Raw genomic sequence first — 21,614 nt, forward strand, 5'->3', positions numbered from 1 at the left:
TTAGATGCAGTGATATGGCCTGCGACACAGAGCAAAAAAGGGCCTCGGCTGAAAAGTGCTTACAATGTAATCTCCATCTGCAAGAGGAATCTGATGATATGCTTTATCCACTACCCAATTTGCTTCCACACCTCCCCTACTCCAGCTATCATCTCCTATGTGTATTTGTTCTGCCTTCCCCTGCGGCTTTGTCCTGAGGGAAATTATACTTTTATACCCTGCATTAACAAGAAAGGCTCTAATGTTCCTCTTTAAAGCCATGTATCTCAGGCTTTAATGTTTCTCGTTAACGACGTGTATCTCACCCACGCTGACATTTCTTGCAGTCGTCATCACATCTGTTCCTTCAGCTAACCATTTCTTAATAAATGCACAGAAATTCGCCTGCAGCTACCAAACACAGCCACCTCCTTAGAGATTCATGGGTGTTTCTGGAGATTGTTAAATGCTTCAGTTCGGTCAGCACAAAACTGTCTATGTACTCAAAGAACCATTGCAAGTGCTGCAGATATTAAACACAGTTCTGTAAATTAATTGCTTAGTGTGGCCATGAGGCTATGCAAAGCTTCTTCAAGTTGCTAGCAGACAAGATATCTTATGCCCTTTTATCTGCTGTATTAAACCAGGTAAGTTGCTTCCATTTCATAACTTTCAGAGTTGTCCCTAACACATGCCAGACAGAAAGCAAAGCTGTGAATTGCATCTCTTCTAATTGGAAAGCTAAAAACCTGGGAGCTAATGCCAGAAGTTATTTCTGAGATACTCCAGAGTGACAAAAATACTACATTATCCAGTTATAATATTTTAGGGACAGTATGTTCCTCTGACACTGCCTCAGAGCTTGCAAAAGCAAAAGGCTGCTTGCAGTTATGCTGCTTTTACTAATATGAAAAACAGTTGCATTTTGAGTGAGACTGATTACTACTCTTGAGTTTTTTATTTCTACAAGGAAATGGAAGTCTCACCAACCACTGCTTGAAAACCTGTTTTAAGTCATCCTGTGTTGTCTGTTCAGGTCACCAGGTATGGAAGACTCAGTAGCAATTTTCTAGCTGCTGACTAGAGTATAAGGAGAAAGCAGCCCAGGGAGAGAGAAATGAACAAAATAGAGGAGCACCAGGGATCTCCCAAAACATTTTGCTTCATTTAAAACAAAACCCAACCAACCAAAAAAAAAGTTGCAAAAATAGTGAGGTCTGTGAAAGCTGAGTTCAATGAGATTTAGGAAGTCTGATGGATTCAGTTCATTACAATGGAACAGAGAGAGTTGACTTAATCATACTTGGTAAACACGAGTAAGATTAAGATTTCTATCAGAGGTTACTTAGTCAGAAAAACAAAGACAAAACCAGACACAGGAACGATGATCAAGTGACATTTACAAGCATCCTCTGAGATGGGTGGGCTTTTCAGTAAAGGGCACCTCACTGCAAGAGCTGTCCCAGTTCAAAGAGAGACAAGGCCCATGGCAGAGATTACTGGGTTAAACTCGGCGCCTCTGTGGCCTGGGTTGGGGCCAGCAATAAAATGGCCTTTGGAGCCAGGGTATCACCTGTGGAAAAGTGTTTTACAGAAACCGGCGGACAGCGGTAAAATCCATTTGAGAACGAGGTACTTGAAGGAAGATGTATTTTGCCCAGGATCACTAGAGAATGCTGGAGCCTTTCCATACACATCTGAGAGCCACCTTCCCGCCCCCGACAGCAGACGCTCTGTGCCTGCAGCAGGGACCCGGGACAGCCCCGGAGGTCTCACCCCGGCGGCCCCGTCGCCATGGGAACGGAGGCGGCGCGATGCATCCCGGTCGGAAAGAAAACGCTCGAGTAAAACCCCAGGAGAGCGCCGGGCCGCGGCCAATGAGCGATCGGGGGCGCGGTGGCGGTGACCAATGGCTGGCGGCCGGCGCTCAGGAGGCGGAGCTGGGGGCGCCGGGAGGCGGCGCGGTGCGCACTGACTAGCCGGCAGCGCCGCTCCGCTCCGCATAGCGCCGGTCCCGCAGCGTCTGCAGCACGGTGAGGGAGCGGCGGAGAGCGGGGCACAGGGGGAGGGCGATCCCCGGGAGAGATCGACTGGAACTGGGGCCGGCCTGGGCATCGGCTGCCGTGCTTCAGCCTTACCGGTGCCCGGGCCATGCGCGTCGTCCTGTGCGGTGCGTGTCCCGCCGGCTGCCCCGTGCAATGGCCCTTAACTTTACGCCCGCCTCTGCCTTCTCCTATTCCCGGCAGCTGCAGACGGCAGCCTTTCCGGTAATCCGTGGAGCTCCGAGTCCCTGGCGAGGGATGCTTGGCTTCCTTCGGCACCCTCGGCATGAAAATGTCGTCGGAGCCGGGGTCTGGAGCAGCTGCGCCCTCTCCTGGGCTCCTGGCCTGCGTCGGGCTACTGCCCAGCTGGAGAGGGGCCGGGGCCAGCGGCGGTGTCCGGCGCGGGCTTGAAGCCGCTGCAGCGGTGCTTGTGTTGCTCCGGGCCCCTGGAGCGCTTGGGGAGCAGGTGGTTAATGCGGTCGGGCTTTAACTCACTGCTCACCCGTCTCTGAGCACAGGCTGTGCCTGCCCTTCTGGCATAACGGGCAGAACTGCTGTACAGCCTTGGCTGTGGACGCAGCATGGGTCCTGAAACTTCGCTGGAGATGACGATCCCTGTGTGACTGCTTGGCAGGTGACCCTAGCAGGTAAATATTCCTGCAGCTTTGAATTCTCCCCTTCTTTGCTCAATACAGGCAATCATGAGTGATCGAAAGGCAGTGATCAAGAATGCAGACATGTCAGAGGAGATGCAGCAAGATTCTGTGGAGTGTGCTACTCAGGCCTTGGAGAAATACAACATTGAGAAGGACATTGCTGCTCACATAAAGAAGGTAAATATTTGCTTGTAATGCCCTCATGAAATATCTATGCACATGAAAAATGAAGCAGGGAGAATGCTCCTGGGCAAGTAGCTCTAGAGAAACAAGTTCTAGAGACACTAGATAATCAAATTGGATTTTCTCTGTAGGTGGATGTCCTTATGTTTCTTTCCTCACCCTTTCCATGGACTTTTCCAGGTCCTTCTGTTTTTCTCTTGCAGTACCTTCTACAAAAGCCTTTTCTGCCCCTGTCTCAATGTCCGGGTAAAATAGCAAGTGGCAGCTGACTGTCCCTGTGACTGATGAGCTGATACAAAACACAGGGGCTCTTTGGAAGCTATATTGGAAGTGGTAATAAATGGTTTTGGTTTTTTTTTATCCTGACCACATGTAAGACAAACTGTTCATGCTAACGCAGAACAGATGGCCCATAGCTTACACTTTGTCAGATTGTCTCTCCGCCTCCCACTGGGAGCTGATCAAGCTGCACATAGTTGAAGGGTTTGGTTGAGCAGAACCAAACTCTTGCACACCCTCACAAAGAGTCTCTATAGCTGGCAGCTGTTAGATACTGCAGTACATCGCTACTGCCTGCACAGTTTTATTCACAGTCACCTGGTACACGGGAGTTGATCTTAAAGTCATAGCAGACTCCTGAGGACAGTGTGTGGGAAGAACATGGTCTTGTGACTTGGTATTAAGGATGTGGCAGAGACTTTTCTGTAGAGTCCTTTCAATGTCCTTGTTGAAATGAAAACAGGTAATGAAATCAAAATAATGGCTTAAGCTGTAGACATTCAGAAGAAGAGGTGAAGCTCTTACAAGTTACAGTTTGAGATCATGGTGTGACTTTTGGGGAAAAGTTAGTTCCCCAAGCATATGTTTTAAGCTTATTCTTGCTCAATTTGGAAGCACTTTTTTTGGGGTCTGACTCATCAGCAAGATGAGTTGCGAAGTAACAGATGATCCTTGCACTTGGGAGCATATGCTGCTCTGTAATTGCCTGCTTCCAAAAGTGACACTTGTTAACATGTGACATATCACTGCAAAACCCACCCTCTTAGACAATATTAGTGCAATTCTCACAAGAATGCTGAATTTCTGGTTCTCTATTCTCTAGGAATTTGACAAGAAATACAATCCCACTTGGCACTGCATCGTGGGAAGGAACTTTGGCAGCTATGTGACTCATGAGACCAAGCACTTCATCTACTTCTACCTCGGCCAAGTCGCTATTCTTCTTTTCAAGTCTGGTTAGACCCATGGACTGTTACTGAACCTTGCACGTGTCTCAGGACTGCACACTAACTCCAAACAGCCTCCCACCTTCAGCCTTCCTGAGGAAACAGACCTTGGTCTTCAGGTCTTTTGTTGCATTGTTAATTGTCAGGGATTTTGCTGTGGCAGCTGGTATTTTCATTGTGGCTATAAAAAAAAAGGCAAAAATGTCTTCCTTGTATTTATTTTCTTTCAAAAGATGGCTTCTTTGCTAATAAAACTGTTGGAAGAAGTTTCTCCTTTAAGAGTTTTCTCTACCCTTCTGCCCTCTAGTGCTTGCATTACCCTCTTTACTCCACTGTGAATGAAGAAGGAACCTTCCCACCTCCATTTCCATCCTCGAATCCGCAGCATCTGAAGCCCAAACTTACTGATGCAGAGCTGGTTTATTTCACAAGCGTTCCATTTGCCTTTGAAAGAAGTTAAGGGACTCTCCCCATGATTCCTTTAAAGTCCACATGACAAAGATAATGATAGCTTAATAAAAATCTAATAAAGCCAAGTTACTTCTCACAGGCATGACATCCTTCTGACGCTTAGTAAAACAAGGAGGCATCTTAGTCAAAGGACTAGTCAGTCCATTTCTGCATCAACACCACTGGTAACTGAATTCGATTTGTTGGCATCACCCAGTTTTGGCCATGTCCTTTATGTTGCACTTGAAGGGAAATGCAAGTGCAAGAAATGCCACAACAGTCACTCCATCTGCAGGTTTCTTGAGGGGGAAAAAAGACAGCTGATGTTCTGCTGGGTCTGACTGCTGAACAAGTACCTGTTGCACAAGTTCTTAGAACTCTTCAAATCTTGATAGGCTTAAAATTCCATGGCTTTCATATTCCTCAGGAAAATTACACTTCCTGTGTTTTGCTATGTGGTAGACCCACTTTTTGAAACCCAAGTGAAGGGCAACAATGCCCCAATTTAAATTTTGATAACCCAGTTTGAAGAAGCCTGCACTTTATATCACTCCCTTCCTGAAAAAGAACAGTTCCATCATTTTAACAACCTCAAGGCCAACTGCCTGGTAGATTATGCTGGGATTGTGTTTCGTGTGTTGTGAATTCAGAGAAATATTGTCTGACCTGAGGGGGAAAATGTTGGATGCTCCCCACAAGATACTGGCAAGACTTCCAGTTGCCAGCAATAACCTCACCCAGAAAAGGGATAACTTGGAAACTGTCCAGATCATAGAGCCTGCACAGACAGAGAACAAATTCAATTTAATACAAATGTCAAACCAACCCTCTCCAACACAAGCTTATCTATTGCTGTGCTATGGAGGCTGTATCTGATTTAGAAGTGCACAATGAGGCGGCCTCAAAGTGTCTCCATCTTATTTTGGCTGAGTCAAATTACAGAACATTGTGACATGGCACAAAGCACCACTGTGTTCCCACCTGGAAAGAAGAGGGTGGCTGACACAACTAAATTGCAGGCAGAGAATTCTCCTTCCTGGTTTCAGCACACAATAGGCCTCCTGAGACAAGGCCGACGCAGTAAGTTTCGTTTGTGTAGAACAGCACCTGCCTATTATCGTGCCACATGATGGCAACTCAGTGGTGAACTGAGGGGACTAAAGAGATTAAGAGTCTCCAGTATTTACTTGTGGAGAAGCATCCCAAGACAAGTAAAAAAAAATAAACCTCTCCAAACAACAAACCCCAAACAAACACTCTTGCTCTTACATTAATGGATTTGCACCAGGCTTTGTGTCAGAACTATGACGTCAGGTTTGCAGTTTTTCCTTTCCAGTAGTCACAGCTGATGAATGTTTGCCAGCAGAGCTCTTATAATTACAGACTAAATCCAAAAGGGAGAAGGTGACTCAGCTACAAGAAGCTGAAAATGAAAGGAGGATCTGATAGATTTTTTTTTTTTTTTTAATCAAAAGAAAAGGTTTTACTCAGCTGAAGCACACCCAAAGGATCAAATACTGGGTTTTGCAGGAGCAACATGTGAGAACAGGAAGGAAGGAGAGAGGAGAAGAAAATCTTTGGCTACTTTGAAAATTCCATCCTGTATCTAAGTTGAAACAACCAAGAAGAACCAAGATAAAATTCTATTTCCAACTGTGTGGGTTTTTTTCCATACAAAAGTACATCAGAGTTGTATTCAAGAACCTCTGCAGGTTGTACACCTGCTTGGCTTCAAATCTCACATTCTTAAGGGATAATGTATAAACAGTACACATATGTGATGGGACCTCTGCAAAAGAATTGTAGGCTTAGCTGTGTTTTGCGTCAGATCTCCAGGGAGTTATGCTACCAAGCTGCTGTGTCCGTGAAGGGAAAAGAATCTGTGCTTCAAAAGGGTGCAGACAAAGTACTGTAAAAAGCCATCCACATTAAGAGAAGTTCAAAGGCATACAGTTCAAGGTGGTTTGGATCCAAACACTACATCTGCCACAGAAGGAGCACTGCCAAGGCTGTAACACACTCCTCCAAAACACAGACAGCTACTCCAGCTAGACAGGTGATCTAATCTATCTTCGCCCCCAAGACTGCCATTCCTGAAGGACAGATATTGTGTAGAACAAAGGGTACTACTTGCCCTAATTAAAATCATACTTCTTCATGGGAAACTCTACTGCCAGCCAGGCATAAGTGGGATGAACAAGCTAGCTCAACAGTGGCAGTGGCAGCAGCCAGCTGCTTCCCACTCTCTGCCTTGGGAGTTGAACTCTTAGTAGTGGATCCAAGCAAATGTCTTACAATAGAGGAAGCTTTAGAGCATCCTTGGCTTCTGACAGGAATTGAGTCTTAACTGAAGTACAGAAAAGCTGGGTTGTCCCCCAGGTAGCTTCTCGAGATAAATTCAAAGTTCAATAGCCTGAATGTTATGAGGTTTGACATTATTGAAACTATTTTCCTTCCTAGGCTGCTACTAAGAGTATCAGTTGTTTGCAGGTAATGTGTGCTGCCTGGTTGGAAGGCCAAGATCCAATTTGTTCCATTCTAGATATCACACACTGAATACTACCACCAAAAGAGTTCCCCGAGTCCTGTTACTGTGAGTAGTGAGAGTTACTGGCTCCCCACTCCCTCTTGCGTTGTCTGCAAGTATTGTCATTGAAAGTCAGTATGGAAGAACACTGCAAGGAACATGTTTGGGTTTTTTTCAAGAAGGATTAACTGTTTTACTGAAAGGAGGCCCCAAGTTCTGAGGAGGCCTCTCCTCATAAGACTAGCTAATGAATTACCTGAACAGACTCCAAGCTTGCAGGTTCTGTTCTTTCAGTGTTGTTATACTTTGCAAGTTCAGTTCAGGTTTAGGTTAGTATTAGCTAAGTAGTTATTGAGGGGAAACTGTTGTAGAATGAAATAGAATGATTTTTTTTTCTTACCAGCAGTGTATGTAAGCCCCATGCTCAAAATCCCTTACTGTGGGGCATATCAGAACCTCACATTCTTCTGGGTTGGAAGAAACTTTGAAAGCTCATGCAGTCCAATCCCCTGCAGTCAGCAGGCACATCTGCAATTACGTCAGGTTGCTCAGAGCCCCAGCCAACGTGATCTGGAACGGTTCCAGGGATGGGGCATCATCATCAGATGCCGCAACCTGGGACAGGGTCTCACCACCTTAAGTGTCAAACATTTCTCCTTTCTCTCCAGTCTGAATCTCTCCTTTAGTTTAGAACCATTACCTCTTGCTCTGTCACAACAGGCCCTGCTCAAAAGATTATCCTCATCTTTCTTATAGGCTGCTTTACTGAAAGACTGCTACAAAATCTCCCTGGAGCCTTCTGTAGGCTGAACAACCCCATCTCTCTCAGGCTTTTCTCATGGGCCCACTTCTTGAGCCTGGTCAGGTCCCTCTGAATGACATCCCATCTCTCAGGCATGTCAACTGCATCACTCAGCTTGGTGTCATCTGCAGGTTTCCTGAGAGTGCACTTGATCTCAATGCCTATGTCACTGATGAAGATAGTAAATAGTACTGGTCCCAGTTTGGACTCATGAGGGACACCACTCATCAGTGACTTTCATCCAGACATTGAGCTATTTACCATTACTCTCCAGCCATTCCTTGTCCACTGAACAGTCCATCCATCAAATCCATCTCTCTCCAATTCAGAGAGAAAGATGGGCTGAGAGACCATGTCAAAGGCCTTACATAAGTCCAGACAGACAGCATCCATAGCTTTTCCCTTGTCCACTGGTGTCATAGGTCACTAGGTTGATCAGGCAAGATCTGCCCTTGGTAAAGTTGTATTAGGAAGGAGTTTATTTGGGGGAGGAAGTAGGGGAACCTCCTTTATCATTAATTTATTAATTGCTGATCCATTTAATTAGCCAAAATGTAGGCTTTTCCTCCAATATTCCATATACTACTTAGAGCTACTGCTTTTGTTCACAGGATGAGGATATGGAGAGTACACTTCAACAGCTGCCAGCTCAGGTCTGTGCCAGTATGAACCCACCACAAACATAAAACGTGGTATGCCTGACAGATTAATACTTGCTGCACAGAGAAACTAGATTTTCAAATAATCCATAATAAGAAAGTTAATTAATTTTGACAACTTGGAGAAATGTGCATTTTGGCAGTGTGTTGCAGTCTGCTAATTATCTCCCAAGTACAAGAGTGGACTTTTGCGCTGGGGCAAGGCACTTTGAATGTATAGAAACAGTTTCCTAGGCTTTAAAGGATTACTGATACATTTACAATTAAATTGTTGAATGTGTATGTTTTGATGGATTCAAGTCACAAATGTTTATTATTCAAGGAAAAATTCTTGGTTTAGGGACAGTTTAGAATGGTGTTGTGCCAGGCATTACCAGACGTTAATTAGGAGAATGTTAAATGGTAGTGGAAGAGAAAGCTGGGGGCAGCGTCCTGTGGGAGGAGGTTCAAACATAATTAGATAGAGAAACATTTGTTAGTCATTCTGGGTGTTTTTTGGTCACAGAAAGGACACTTGTATCCAACAACTGTAATTCTGTAGCAAGTCAAACACCGAGGTTCTGCCTTACCTGGCTCTATGCAGCCATCCTGCTGTGTCTTCCTTTTAGCCAACCGCAAGAAAGTGTCTCCACAAAAATGAGGAAGAATCTGGCTCTTCTAAGCATGCTGTTTCTTCTACATCAATTCAGAAAACCAGATGAAAAGAAAGCAATTTTTGTTAATTGGATTTTTTTTTTAATGGAAATCAGAACTTTAAGAAAAATCTTAATAATAGAATTACTGTTGAAGGTGCAACTGCTAAATAAAAGTACCTGGGTGAGACCGAAGTGACTGCTGTGTACACATAAGAACATGCACACAAATGGTCATCTTCCCTCTCATCCAGTTGTCTGACTTGAGCAAAGCATCAGAAAAACTCATCAACTAAAGGAAATTTCATTATTGCCTAAGAGGGAGCGATTCAGTAGCTTTGCTCTGCACCATCCATCTTCTAGTTAAAGGCATTTAATGAGTTTGGAAAGAATACAGGCCAATGTGTTATGGAATAAACCAGTGTCCAGCAGGAATGAAGGCATTTATGAGTTGGGTTTTCCCAGCTGGGTCTGCCCATTGCAGAGATCTTGTGTGTTTTGAGATATTTTATATTAAGCATTGTTGATAATAAAATGGCCATTCATATTTTTCCTCAGAAACTGGATGGAAGAACGTCCATTGGCATCTGGATGAAAAGAACACTCCTGGTTGAAATCCATGAACCTGGGGTGATAGAATAGAAGAAATACCATCTGTCTTCCAGTGCCAGTCCCTTTCTGGTGCACACAAGTGAGTGATGGGCACATTCTCAGAGTTCTGGTACTTGGTGTCAGCTGAAGTAAAAGGGAACACTCAAGTGCCATTTGCTACATACAAGAACCCTAAAGGACTCAAGAGTGTTTGGGCCAGATTTGTGATCTGGTTACTGCCAAACCAAGTAACTTTGGGACTTGGTTTCCAGTGATCTTAGATCATCATCATCACAGATGAGAAGATCACAGAATCACAGAAACATTCAGGTTGTAAAAGACCCTCACGATCAAGTCCGATTGAGAACCCTACTCTACAAGGTTCATCCCTAAACCATATCCCCAAGCACCACATCCAAATCGCCTTTAAACACATCCAGGCTTGGTGAGTCAACCACCTCCCTGGGCAGCACATTCCAATGCCTGACCACTCTTTCTGTGAAGTTTTTTTTTCTAATGTCCAGTCTAAACCTACACAGTTGTAGCCATTGAGGCCATTCCCTCTTGTTCTGTCACTAATTACCTGAGAAGAGACCAGCACCAGCCTCCCTACAATGTCCTTTCAGGCAGCTGTAGACAGCAATGAGGTCTCCTCTCAGCCTTCTCTTTTCCAAACTAATCATCCCCAGCTCCTTCACTTGCTTTTCATAAGATTTATTTTCCAGGCCCTTTCCCAGCTTCATTGCTCTCCTCTGCACCGGCTCCAGCACCTCCACATCTCTCTTGTATTGAGGTGCCCCAAACTGGACACAATACTCGAGGTGTGGCCTCACCAGAGCTGAGTACAAGAGGACAATCACCTCCCTACTCCTGCTGGACACAGCATTTCTGATACACACCAGTATGCCATTGGCTTTCTTGGCCACCTGGGCAGACTGCTTGTTCATATTCAGGTGCTTGTTGATTAGAACTCCCAGGTCCCTTTCAGCCAGACAGCTTTCCAGCCACACTTCCCCAGGCCTGTAGCATTGCTTGGGGTTGTTGTGAGCCAAGTGCAGGACCTGGCATTTGGCCCTGTTGAAGCTCATCAATAAATAATTCACCAGCTACCATTTACACTGTAAATTACCTGTAACTGGCCTTTAGATAGAAATGGAAAGCTTCTATAATTGATTCCTGTGGGGTTTTTACATCCCTCTAGTTTTAGATTACTTTTCAAACTCTTTTGCTCAGACACTTTCCCTGAGTCCTCACGAAGACCTGCTTTCTAATGAAATCTTTGGTTTGATCTTGCTCATTTGAAGTCAAACCTTTGCTCCAATGGCCATCTGTTCATCATTTCATTGCAGAAAGCTTTCTGAAGTTTCAGGCCCCTACAATTTTTCCATGAAAGAGTAAGTCTGGGAGGTGTTATTAAATTCCAGTGAGATGGAGTGGCTCCAATTTTCACTTAGCCAAGAAATTATTGTTTCTTTACTATGTATTATTCACAGCACATCAGTCTTCATCATCATCTGCTTGCGTTTTCATTTCATCAGGCATGAGTCTGCCGCTTTGGAAGGCTTCAGTCTGGATGCGCTGGGAAGGTAAAGGCTGAGCCTGGCGGTGTCACTGGTGCCCCGTGTCACTTGCCCGAGCGCTGCAGAGGTGCCATCCCCACTTACCCTCCAGCAGCCCCCGGGAAATGGTCCTGCGCCTTCACAGAAACCCAGCGGCTTTGGAGCTGCGCTCTCTGTGGAGATTAGGCTGGAAAGAGTTCACGGCGGGCTCGCGGAGCAGGCAGGCTGTTGCTGGGCTCTTTGTGTGGCCGTGGCGGCTCCGGGCTCGGGGTCGCCCTCAGTGCCCGGACCTCCGCCGGGGAGAGGCGCGAGTGACTCGTCGGGAGCGGGGTTCAGCAGAACGACCCCCCTCGGGCGGGAAGCAGCGCGGCCCGGGGAGGCCGGGCTCCAGCCTCAGGACGTCCGGCGCAGGGCCGTGCCGGAGCGGGCCTGGCGCCGTCGGGCGGGGGGTGTCCGGGGTCCGTCTTGAGCCCAGCCCCGGAGGCGGGGCCGGGGGCAGTGCGGTTCCCCCCGAGCCGGGCCCGGAACGTGGCGCTGTGGGCCGGGCGGACGGAGCGGGATCGACCCGGCGGGGGGCGGCGGCGGCCCCCTGAGGAGGAGGAGTCGGAGCGCGATGGAGCAACAGGCACCGCCGCCCGCCCCGCCGGGGGCCGTAGCGGGGGGCCGGGCTCGGCGGCGGCGGGAGCGGGACTTGGAGCCTCCCCGGGTGAGTTGACGCCGGACGGGCGGCGTTGCTGCAGCGGCGCTGGGAGCGGCCCCTCGTCCCGGCCCGCCGCCGGGCGGCCGAGGAGGCGGGAAGGAGCCGCCGGGCCGGGCACGATCCCTGCCCGTGGGCGTCGGAGGGAAGTTTCGGTGCGCGGGCGGGCCGCTGTCCTGGCCCGAAGGGGGAGCCCGCGGGGAGGGAGCAGGCCCGGCGGCTAGGCGAGGTGAGCTGCAGGGCAGCGGCAGGGCAGCTCCCCTGGCGGGCCGCGGGCGGGCCGGGGAACGCGGTGGTGGCTGGCGGGTGCCCGGCGGGGTTCTGAGGCCGGCAGGCCTCGGATGCAGCCACGGTCGCCTGGCCCAGTGCTCGGTTTCCTTCGCACCCAAACTCTCGACGGGCTGAGAGCGACGCCGAGTCCCCGGGAGCCTCTGCCTCGGCCGGCGGGCTCGGGCCAGCCGCACGCCCAGCCCCGACGGAGCGCAGCGCTGCGGGCGGGGAGCTCGGGCGGCCGTCGGTCCTGCCCGGTGAGCGGCTGTGAGCCGAGCTGCCGGGACCGGTGGTCGCTGTGGGCAGGACACAGCTGCCGCGTCCGTGTGTTGTGTTGTGGGCGCCTCCCGCGAGAGAGAGCGCGGGTAGCGGCGCGGAACGCGCGTTCTCTGGCTCCCGGGTAACCGCAGCCCCGTGTGTCCCGTTAAACCTCGAGGTGCAGGCAGTGTCTCGGGCGTACCGCGTAGCATCACAGAATCAGAGACATTCAGGTTGGAAAAGACCCTCAGGATCACCAAGTCCAACCGATAAGCACTGCAGCCTTAATTACCTTGTTGAAACTAACGGACAGACACACGTTTTGCAGCAGCCGGGACCTCGGCAGGGCGTCCTGGCCATTGGGAAAGTTGACAGTAACTCGATTACAGGAGCTTTGTTACTGACAGGATTTGGAATCTGGAGCCTGGGTTCAGTCAGTGCATCTTGGATGACAGCAAATGTCAGTGATGCTGTGCTGTTTCTTCACTGGAACAGACTGGTGATGAAGGATGAGATGTATGATGCCTGTCAGCAGCCCATGCTCCTATAGTTTGATGTTGCAGCCATAGGGATAGCCCTAGTTGTCCACAGTTAATGGAGAGTTGAAATGGATGGGCATCTATGACTTTTTTGGTCCTTTCACCTCTTTTTTTCCTTGGAGCCATTTATGTTTGGGTTTTTTTAATTAGTTTAATTTTCTTTGGAGGTTTGCACAAACTTAGACAGTGCCACCCCTCTTGTGTTTTCTTCTGGTGACGAACAAGAGCTCTTCAGGTGCTCAGGTGAAGCCCTTTATAGGTTCTCTTTGCAAACAGTTTTTTGATAAAAGGATGTGTGTGTCTTGAATATTCTAAGATTTTTGTCAGCAGTTATTTGCCCTTTCTGTGGGGTGGGAGTTGTCTGATGTAAACACAGTCCTAGGTCATACGAATGTATAAGACTACTGATTATTATTAGTGATGGCATCATTAATGATGATTATTACTGGCACTCTATTATCCAAAACAAGAATGGAAAGCCAGTGCTGCAGCAGTATAGCCTGTGCATGTATTTCTGCTGGATATTGATCAAGTCTTGTTTTCTTCACATTAACCCCTGCTTGACTGAAACTGAAAACCTTTTTGTTGTCCATTGCATATCCTTCCGTCCTTGCCTGTTACCTATTATTTCCTTCCTCCTGGGCAGGTCACAGAGATGGGGCTGTTGCAATGAGAGATGGCAGGTGGAGGCTCTTCTCTCCAGTGTTACCGGTGAAGGTTGTGGTTGCTGTTGGGCTCACAGACTTTCACTCCTGGAAGGGCGCACAGCCCTTCAGAGAAGGGATGAACTTGTTTCAGACAACAAAATCCAGGGAGCACATGCACCTGCTGCCCTCAAAAGTCTTCCTGGAGTGACTTTTCTGTTCAGACCTGGCTTTATCTGTATGACTGATTCTTCAGTCCATTGTTTTTGTTATTGTGTCTGTGCCTCTGGCTAGCTGGCGTCTCAGAGGAAAAGGTCAGAGTCCTCACTGATAATTTGTACTTTTAACTGTTACTCATGATAACCAAATTAAGGATTTTGTGCTTCCTTTAGCTTATACTAGATCTTTCCTTTACATTAGTGATAAGTCTGTCAGATGACAACAGGAACAAACAATGCTTTAGACTTAGGAAGTCAGCTTTTATTTCTTTTCAGTGCCCTCCTGGTGTCATACTGACTGTCTCTGAATGAGAAAAGGAGCTCCCTTCTGCTTTAATTTCTCACTTTTCTCCATCTCATTTTTTTCCCAGTACTTTCCACTTCTATGCCAGTTTTTCACTGTTTCTCCCATTGTTTAAGAATTTTGACTGTTTCACATATTTCCTCTGAAATGATTGACAGGAACATACACAGTATGTTCCTGAGCTGTGAGGGCACTCTAACGATATCCACAAGGTCCTGGAAAGTTTGAACTTTTATTTTGACTTTCAGTATGCCCAGACACAAACCTGAATTTGCAGTTGTTCATCTAGCTTTGAAGGTTGCCTCTGGATCAGTGAAGCTGATTTTTTGTTTTTCTGAGGAAAGGAAAAAGCTGAGTGTCCCCTGAGTGTTCAGAAAACCAGGAGAAGGAGAGCAGCAACCACACTGGCTGACTTGTGTGTGGCTGAAGAGCTTGTGTAAAAAATTATGTATATAGACTGTGCTGGTCTCTTGGCTGTCTCCTCATCCATCACTAGTTGGTGTAGTATCATTGACTGAGCTACTTCTTACAGAAGGACTGAGAAGAGCTTTGAGGTCATGAGTTTGAGGAGAGTGGCAATAAAATATTTGCAGTGACTTGATGCATGTTACTCAGAGCTTTTAAATTATTGTAAGTAGTTACCTTTGGTGCTAGATTTATGATCAGACTGCATTATGCACATGACCCAAACAGTTCTGCAGTGTTTGCAGTGAGATCAGGATCGTTTCTTGGTAGTGTTTAAAAATGACATCTGTACAAATTAGTTCTTTCTTTGTTTGGGAGTATTTACTTGAAAACAGAATTTTGTTTCTTAACTGAAGCCCTTTTCAACAGTGCAAGCAAGGGCCTAATTTGGCCTGCATAACCTTTGGTTTTTAAAATTACCTATGAAGCAAAAAGCACTGTTTAAATTTAGCCATGGAGGGCAGAGTTGTTACAATCCATAGTAACATGTAGCATAACTCTGGTTAGAGTGGATCTCACTGATGTTACTCCTGCAGATCTCTCCAAGTTCAGTATTGGAAGCTCAAAGTTGCTTCTCATTTTTGGAAAAAGACTTCTTTTTTTTGTTTAGAAAACTTTGTATAGGCTCCAGTCTATACATCAGTTCCCTTCCTGTTGATAGGTTCCTATTTAAAGTATTTTTGTCTCTAATTGCAATGAAAAAGCAAAGTAGTAAAACATTTGCAGATCAGTATGCTCCAGAAGCCTAAACATATGTTCCATTAGGAAATTTACTAAAATGTAAGGGTTTTTTTTTTATAGAATAGTGCTGTAAGTTATGGTTTTACGTTCAAGGTACTTATTCCTATTGATTTATTTATGCTTTTAGATGACTTGTAGCTTTTTTTTTTGTCATAAAAAAATAGATTCTGTCATTTTATTTAAAAATGTGGAAATTTGACTTCTATTTTACCTATTACTTTGTGAAAATCTGACTTGGTGGTTTTTTTTTTTGCCTCTATAACACAGATTAATTAGAGGAAATTAACCTCTTTCTGTCTGAAGAGTATTTACTGAGACTTGTAGGAGTACCTTAGACTACAGAAGAAGTCAAATGAGATGCCCTGGTGATTAACACAGTGTAAATGCTGGACTGAAGAAACTGCAGACCATTGACAGTGACAGAAGCAGCAGGGGTTTGTAGGATTTAGGCTGGATGTTAGGAAGAAGTTCTCCATAGAAAGAGTGATTGGCCATTGGGATGTGCTGCCCAGGGAGGTGGTGGAGTCACCATCACTGGAGGTGTTTAGGAAGAGACTGAATGGGGTGCTTGGTGCCATGGTTTAGTTGATTAGATGGTGTTGGGTGATAGGTTGGACTGGATGATCTCAAAGGTCTCTTCCAACCTGGTTAATGCTATTCTAACCTATTCAATTTCCTTCATATTTCTTCTGCTAGATGGAAGGTAACTTCAGCAGAATGTCTGTTGGGTGGTGGCAGTGGCTTTGTTTTCAGTGCAGCTTCAGAACTGCACAGGAGCATTCCAGTGGTGTTCCACAGAGTGGATGTGTTTGCAGGGACCCTTCTGTACCCAGGCAGTGAGGAGTGTTTCTCTCACTGACCTACAGGCTCAGGATTGCAGAGTTTACCCAGTCCCACTTACGGCGTGTGTATATTATGTTGCTGAGATTTAAGGCAATGTTTCCTTCTCTCTTTGCAGATGTACACTCAGTAACACTTCATAACAAGCTGTGAAGACAAAATCTGTCTTAGACAAATCTGGCAGCCTGGATAGCTGTTGTACACATCCCACAGTGGCTTAAACTTTCAGTTTCAGTGGCTTTTAGTTTCCCTCCACACTATTTTTGTTAAAAGTCTGTTGTGAGTGGGTGAGGGTTGCATGGGGCTTGGCAAGGTTTCGTGTCTATTCAGAGCTCTGGCACAGACCAGCTGAAGTGCTGGCTGTGGGAGCAGAGAGGTTATGGGGAGAAACTTTGTGCTTTTTTCTGCCCTTGAACTCCTGTTGAAGACAGTTTCTGTTGCAGAAAAACAATCATGGAGTAAAAAAATATGGAGTAAAAAAGCATGAAGCCATTTTACAGATTAAAATACAAGATGCTGGTCAGACGTCTTTGTAGAAAGGGAGGCTCAGTTACAGACTTGAACTGAGTTTGGAAACCTGTGTTTAGGGTAAGTAGCAGTCATGTTGTTTCAGACTCCATTTGGAATGACAATTTTTCTGCTTGCTTATTTATTTGTATTTTTGCCCTCTTTCTGATGCTTCATGGAGTATTTTGAGCTATTTAGAGAATTTAAAATATACAAATGCTGCATATCATAAATGAGTTTTCTGAAAGCTATAAAGGAGTTTCTTAAGAGGTGTCTTCATCATCATGGACCTGCCACCCAAGACATCATCTATATAAGGCACATTTATTTGCATTGTTCAGCATTCCACAGGATGCATTCCATACAAACTGACAAGCTCTGAGGTGTTTGTTTGATACAGCATTTGCTTCATGCTGTTGTACCATATTGTTTTCTCTTGTCCCCTTGTCTTGGAGGAGTATTTGGATTATCTGTTGTCTCTCCTCACTCATTGTTTTGGAGCTGCATGGGAATCTACTCCCTGCTGTTTCCTGGGTAGTGATGTGCTGCTCAGGCAGACAGATCTTTCAGTGTGTATGGACACTTACTTTATTTGCTAAATGTTCTTTCTCTATAGTGGACCAAGATTGATCTTGGAAGATAAATGTTCTCATAGGTTGCTCTGTGTGTTCAACTTACTGTTTGCTTGGGGTTGAGGGGAGGTTGGAAGTTTGTTCTTTCACAGAAGGAGACCAAAGGAAATTGTGTGTTTTTAGCACTGCCCTTGAATGGTCACTGAGGTTGAGTCTTGAGCACCTTCTGCAAGAGGACGAGGCCTTTTCACCAGAGAAGGGAATTAACTGCTGGGACTAATATGAAGCAGATATCATGGGAACTTCTGTCTGATGTGCCCCTGTAGTAGGAGCTCATTTCTGGTGCCCTGTGCTGATTTGGAGAAGTGATGCTGAGAAGCTTGTGCCATCTTATTCTTTATAAGAAATACATCACCTCCTAGATCTCAGCTAGATCCAGTGCTGCACTTCTTTAGAACCTTTTATGTTCCCCTACATTAAGGAACTTCTGTTTTTCTTTAGCATTGGCTTAGTAGTTGGATACCTTCTATAGCAAAGAATTAAGCAGCCTAAATATGTGCTGTGCATTGCCATCTCCTTCTGTACTGGCAGCAGAACAGTGGTGACTGGGAAATGGGGATGGCTTTTTAATGAGTACTTTTTGTGTGCTGGTGCCATCATAATATTTTTGTGATTTGAGTGCCAGAATGACTCAGTTTTATTCTGTGGTTCTTTCTTTTACCTAATGATGTTTTACTGCCTTATGTAGTTCTCATGATAGCAGGAATTAAATAACAACATATTGCAGAAATTACCATCATAGTTTTCTTTAACAATAGGCTTGGTTTTTTGTTTGTTGTTGTGTGTTTTTTTTTCCCCCATGAGATTATTTAGCTTCACAGGATATTAGAGGAAGGAAGCACTTTCTTTGGACTGAGAGGATATCTCTTCATGGATTCCCCTCGTTGTTACAGACTCACAGTATGATTCTGGGAAAATTATTAGCAGCTTTGTGTTTTCATTCGTTCATGCATAATGAACAGGCAGAAAAGACAGCTATTGTTTGACTTGTGCATTCTTTTGTCTCACTAGTGCTCCTTGAGATTGGTCTGGTGAGACCTTACTTCTGTCAGACCAGAGTATCCCTGAACCCCTTGCCCTGGGTTTGTTGGTCACCCTCTGACATTTGTCCTCTAACACTTTCCATAATTTACGACTGTTCATTTCCTCAGATCCTTCTGAAAAATGATGTATGAGAGATCCTTAGACTGTTAGCCCTGCATTTCCTTGAGTATAGCTTGAAAGTTCATCTGCTTTCAGACATTTTTGACATGTGTGAACTTCTTTTAGGCCCCAGGTAAAGGTTGTTTTTTTGATCAGAATATTGCTCAGGTTAAAATCTTCCACACTTCTTACATAAAATGGGCATTTCTATAAGACTTCATTGGATTTTGTCACCTGTAGTGACTCTCAAGTGTTGATTCCAAGTTGTATAAAATTCAAGTTTCCCATTCTTCTGGTAATTTTCAGGAACAATGGCTAGTGTGGAAATAAGAACAGTGAGAAAATGTTTTGGTTGTCCTGACTGGAAACATTACCCAATAGTTTTCAGGTTTGCCCACTGAGAAAGATCTCATGCACGTTAATCACGTTAGTCAACTTCAGCAGGTTTCAGGAGTGGGCAGAAATGTAAGTTCTTGGACTTAGAGAAGCTGCTGAAACTGCAGAGGAAGAAAGTAGGTAAAGATGACAGGTGATGTGAGAAGAATGGTATTTCCTTTCTCTTCTTTTATTTCCTACAGCAAATCAACTCTACATGTGACACACAGTGGCTCTAGGTGGTTACCTAGAGTAACCACCTGGGTTACTGTAGAGGCACTTGGGTACTTACCAAGCCCATTTCACTACAGTACCTCCAGCCATCTGTGGCCTTCTGGTGACTAATGGGCTTTCTCAGGGTTTCCTAATAGCTGCTGAATCTTCCTATTTTTTTTCTCATAACTTCTCAGGTCATGGCAAACTGACCACATGATGAAATGTGCTGTCAAATACACACAAATCGTAGAATGACTTAGGTTGGAAGGGACCTTGGAGATCATCTCCTCCAACCTCCCTGCTGTGGGCAGGGATGCCACTCAACTAGACTCAGCTGCTCAAGTCTTCATCCAACCTGGCCTTGAATTCCCCAGGGCGGAGACAACCACAGCCTCCCTGGGCAACATATTTCAGAGTTTTACCACCCTTGTACTGAAGAACTTCGTCCTAAGATCCAGTCTAACCCTGCTCTTCCTCAGCTTAAAAACATTCCCCCTTGTCCTATTGCTAGACACCCTTATGAGAAGTCATAGAATCATAGAATGGTCCAGGATGGAAGGCACCTCCAAAGGTCATTCAGTCTGACCTCCCCACAGTCAACAGGGTCATCCCCAACTTGATCAGATTGCCCAGGGCCTTATTGAGAATCACCTTGAATATCTCCAGGGAAGAGGCCTCAACTACCTCCCAGGGCAACCTGTTCCAGTGTTCCACCACCCTCATAGTAAAGAACTTCCTCCTGATATCCAATCTAAATCTGTCCTTCTGTAGTTTGAAGCCATTGCCCCTCATCCTGTCACTGCAGGCCTTTGTAAACTGTCATAGAATCATAGAATTGTTAGGGTTGGAAGGAACCTCAAAGATCATCTAGTTCCAACCCCCCTGCCATGGGCCAAGACACCTCACACTCCAATAGCTCTGTGTCCTTATGCTGGGGACCCCAGAACTGGACATAGTATTTCAGGTGGCAGCTCACAAGAGCTGTTGGTGAGCTATTGCACTGCTTGGCTTAAAGCAGTGTGTTGAGCTCTAGTGTTTGGGTTTGCATAGGGAATGGATTGTCAAGGATGCAGAAACTCATTTTTAGTAGTACTAGTAATAAGAGTAATAGTAATAATAACAACAAGAATAATGGTAAGTAGCCAAGCTACATATTAGCTTATATTAGCAGCAGTGTTATATAAAAGGCAACCACATAGATGAAAGGAACAAAGTTTTTTCTTTGGTCTGCTGTGAACAGGCCAAGAAACAGTACACTTACTGATGCAAAGGAAATTTGAGGTGCATATGAGAAAAACATTGCAATGATGAAAATCAGGAAGCAGTGCAATGAGATTGCCTGAGTGAAACATGGAGTCTCCTTCAGGAGAGAGGTTTAGAAACAGTTTGGGCAAACACCTGTCTGAAAAAAATGGGTGCAATCATGAGGCAAAGAAGAGATCTGTAGTTTGTAATCTGAAGCTTTTCTGTTGTTGTTGTTGTTTGACTTAAGAAAAGAAAAATGAATACAGTCTACAGACCATTTTGATGCTTGAGGCAGGATGTCAGTTTGCAGCTTGCTTCCCCTTCTACCTGAAAACATGCCTGAGCTTGCTCTGGTAATGTACTTAAGCCCTGCAGTTGTTGTGGTGTGGTAACAATATGTGATAATCTTATCCTTTTCTTCATTCTTTCTGAACACTTCCAAGTACTTTGTATGTTACCACATGTACATGTTGCCTGTCACCAAATACAATTGCTCCAGAACTCACAACTCCTGTAATCAGAGTTGTGCAAAACTCTTGCTTTGTTTTTGAGGGGCCTTGGCAGAGAGCATGCTGTGTGTGACAAAAACAATTACTGACTGCAACTGGCTGGCTGAGGGAAATAAGGAATTGAATGAGGAGAAAGGGTGTGCTAGGACTTTCTACAGATCACTTTAAATAATAATCTTTAAAGTTGGAAGGCTTAAACCTGTTTTTCTTGGCTATTTTGTGCTGCATGAAGTTGACAGTCTGGGAAAGTGGCTGATCACTGCTCTGTTGCTGAAATAAATTGTGTGGCCCACTAATTTCTGTGAGCGTGCCCAGTTCCAAAGGCACATCCTTCCCTTTCCATTTATGAACAATTTGCAGCCTGCAGGTAGCTGGGTATAGAGGTTTGTGAGCAGATGGATCACTGCAGGTTCCTTGCTCTGGAGGGAATTTAATCATTCTTCCACTCTATGCGGGTGTGCTGTGTGATCTCCATGTCAAACTGCAGGCATGCTGGCATCATCCTCACATTCACACCTGCCACCTGTCATAAACTTATTTACCTGGCAATGGTGCTTTGTGCTGGAGAGCAGATAGTGTGGCTGAGGAGGTTGTGAACATTGGAGCGCATAATAAAAGCGACCACAGTTAAAACCGGAGAAGGCAATGTGTCTTCTAGAAGACATCCCTCATAAGGAATGATATGCTTTATAAAGCTCTTTTTTG

The 21,614-nt window shown here is 45.5% G+C and overlaps 2 protein-coding genes across 4 annotated transcripts in view; both read left to right on the forward strand.

The window, feature by feature from the left end:
• Positions 1 to 1,913: 1,913 nt before the first annotated feature.
• Positions 1,914 to 4,366, forward strand: LOC104308437 (dynein light chain 1, cytoplasmic). 2 transcript variants are annotated; one of them, XM_054173158.1, is made up of 3 exons: positions 1,914 to 2,012; positions 2,717 to 2,854; positions 3,963 to 4,364. In XM_054173158.1, exons 2-3 carry the CDS (start codon positions 2,723 to 2,725, stop codon positions 4,098 to 4,100), a joined length of 270 nt encoding a protein of 89 aa, XP_054029133.1. In that variant the 5' UTR covers positions 1,914 to 2,012; positions 2,717 to 2,722; the 3' UTR covers positions 4,101 to 4,364. The 2 variants fall into 2 exon arrangements, with proteins under 2 accessions (XP_054029133.1, XP_054029134.1); XM_054173159.1 differs by lacking the exon at positions 1,914 to 2,012 and adding an exon at positions 2,024 to 2,149 and having other exon boundaries at positions 3,963 to 4,366.
• Positions 4,367 to 11,820: 7,454 nt separating this feature from the next.
• Positions 11,821 to 21,614, forward strand: part of TTC28 (tetratricopeptide repeat domain 28) — a 137,245-nt gene continuing 127,451 nt past the window's right edge. For both annotated transcript variants that reach the window (XM_054173302.1, XM_054173303.1), the window contains exon 1: positions 11,821 to 12,012. In XM_054173302.1, the coding sequence (XP_054029277.1) occupies positions 11,920 to 12,012 (93 nt within the window). In that variant the 5' untranslated portion in view covers positions 11,821 to 11,919. The remainder of the gene's footprint in view (positions 12,013 to 21,614) is intronic.

The sequence above is a fragment of the Dryobates pubescens genome, chromosome 25 (assembly GCF_014839835.1).
Source record: "Dryobates pubescens isolate bDryPub1 chromosome 25, bDryPub1.pri, whole genome shotgun sequence".
Classification (NCBI taxonomy): domain Eukaryota; kingdom Metazoa; phylum Chordata; class Aves; order Piciformes; family Picidae; genus Dryobates; species Dryobates pubescens.

Bases quoted from the DNA above. Each gene is read 5' to 3' on its own strand.
- LOC104308437 (XM_054173158.1), top strand. From the start codon at position 2,723: ATGAGTGATCGAAAGGCAGTGATCAAGAATGCAGACATGTCAGAGGAG. The intron at 2,855-3,962 runs GTAAATATTTGC...TCTATTCTCTAG, and splicing joins TTGCTGCTCACATAAAGAAG to GAATTTGACAAGAAATACAA.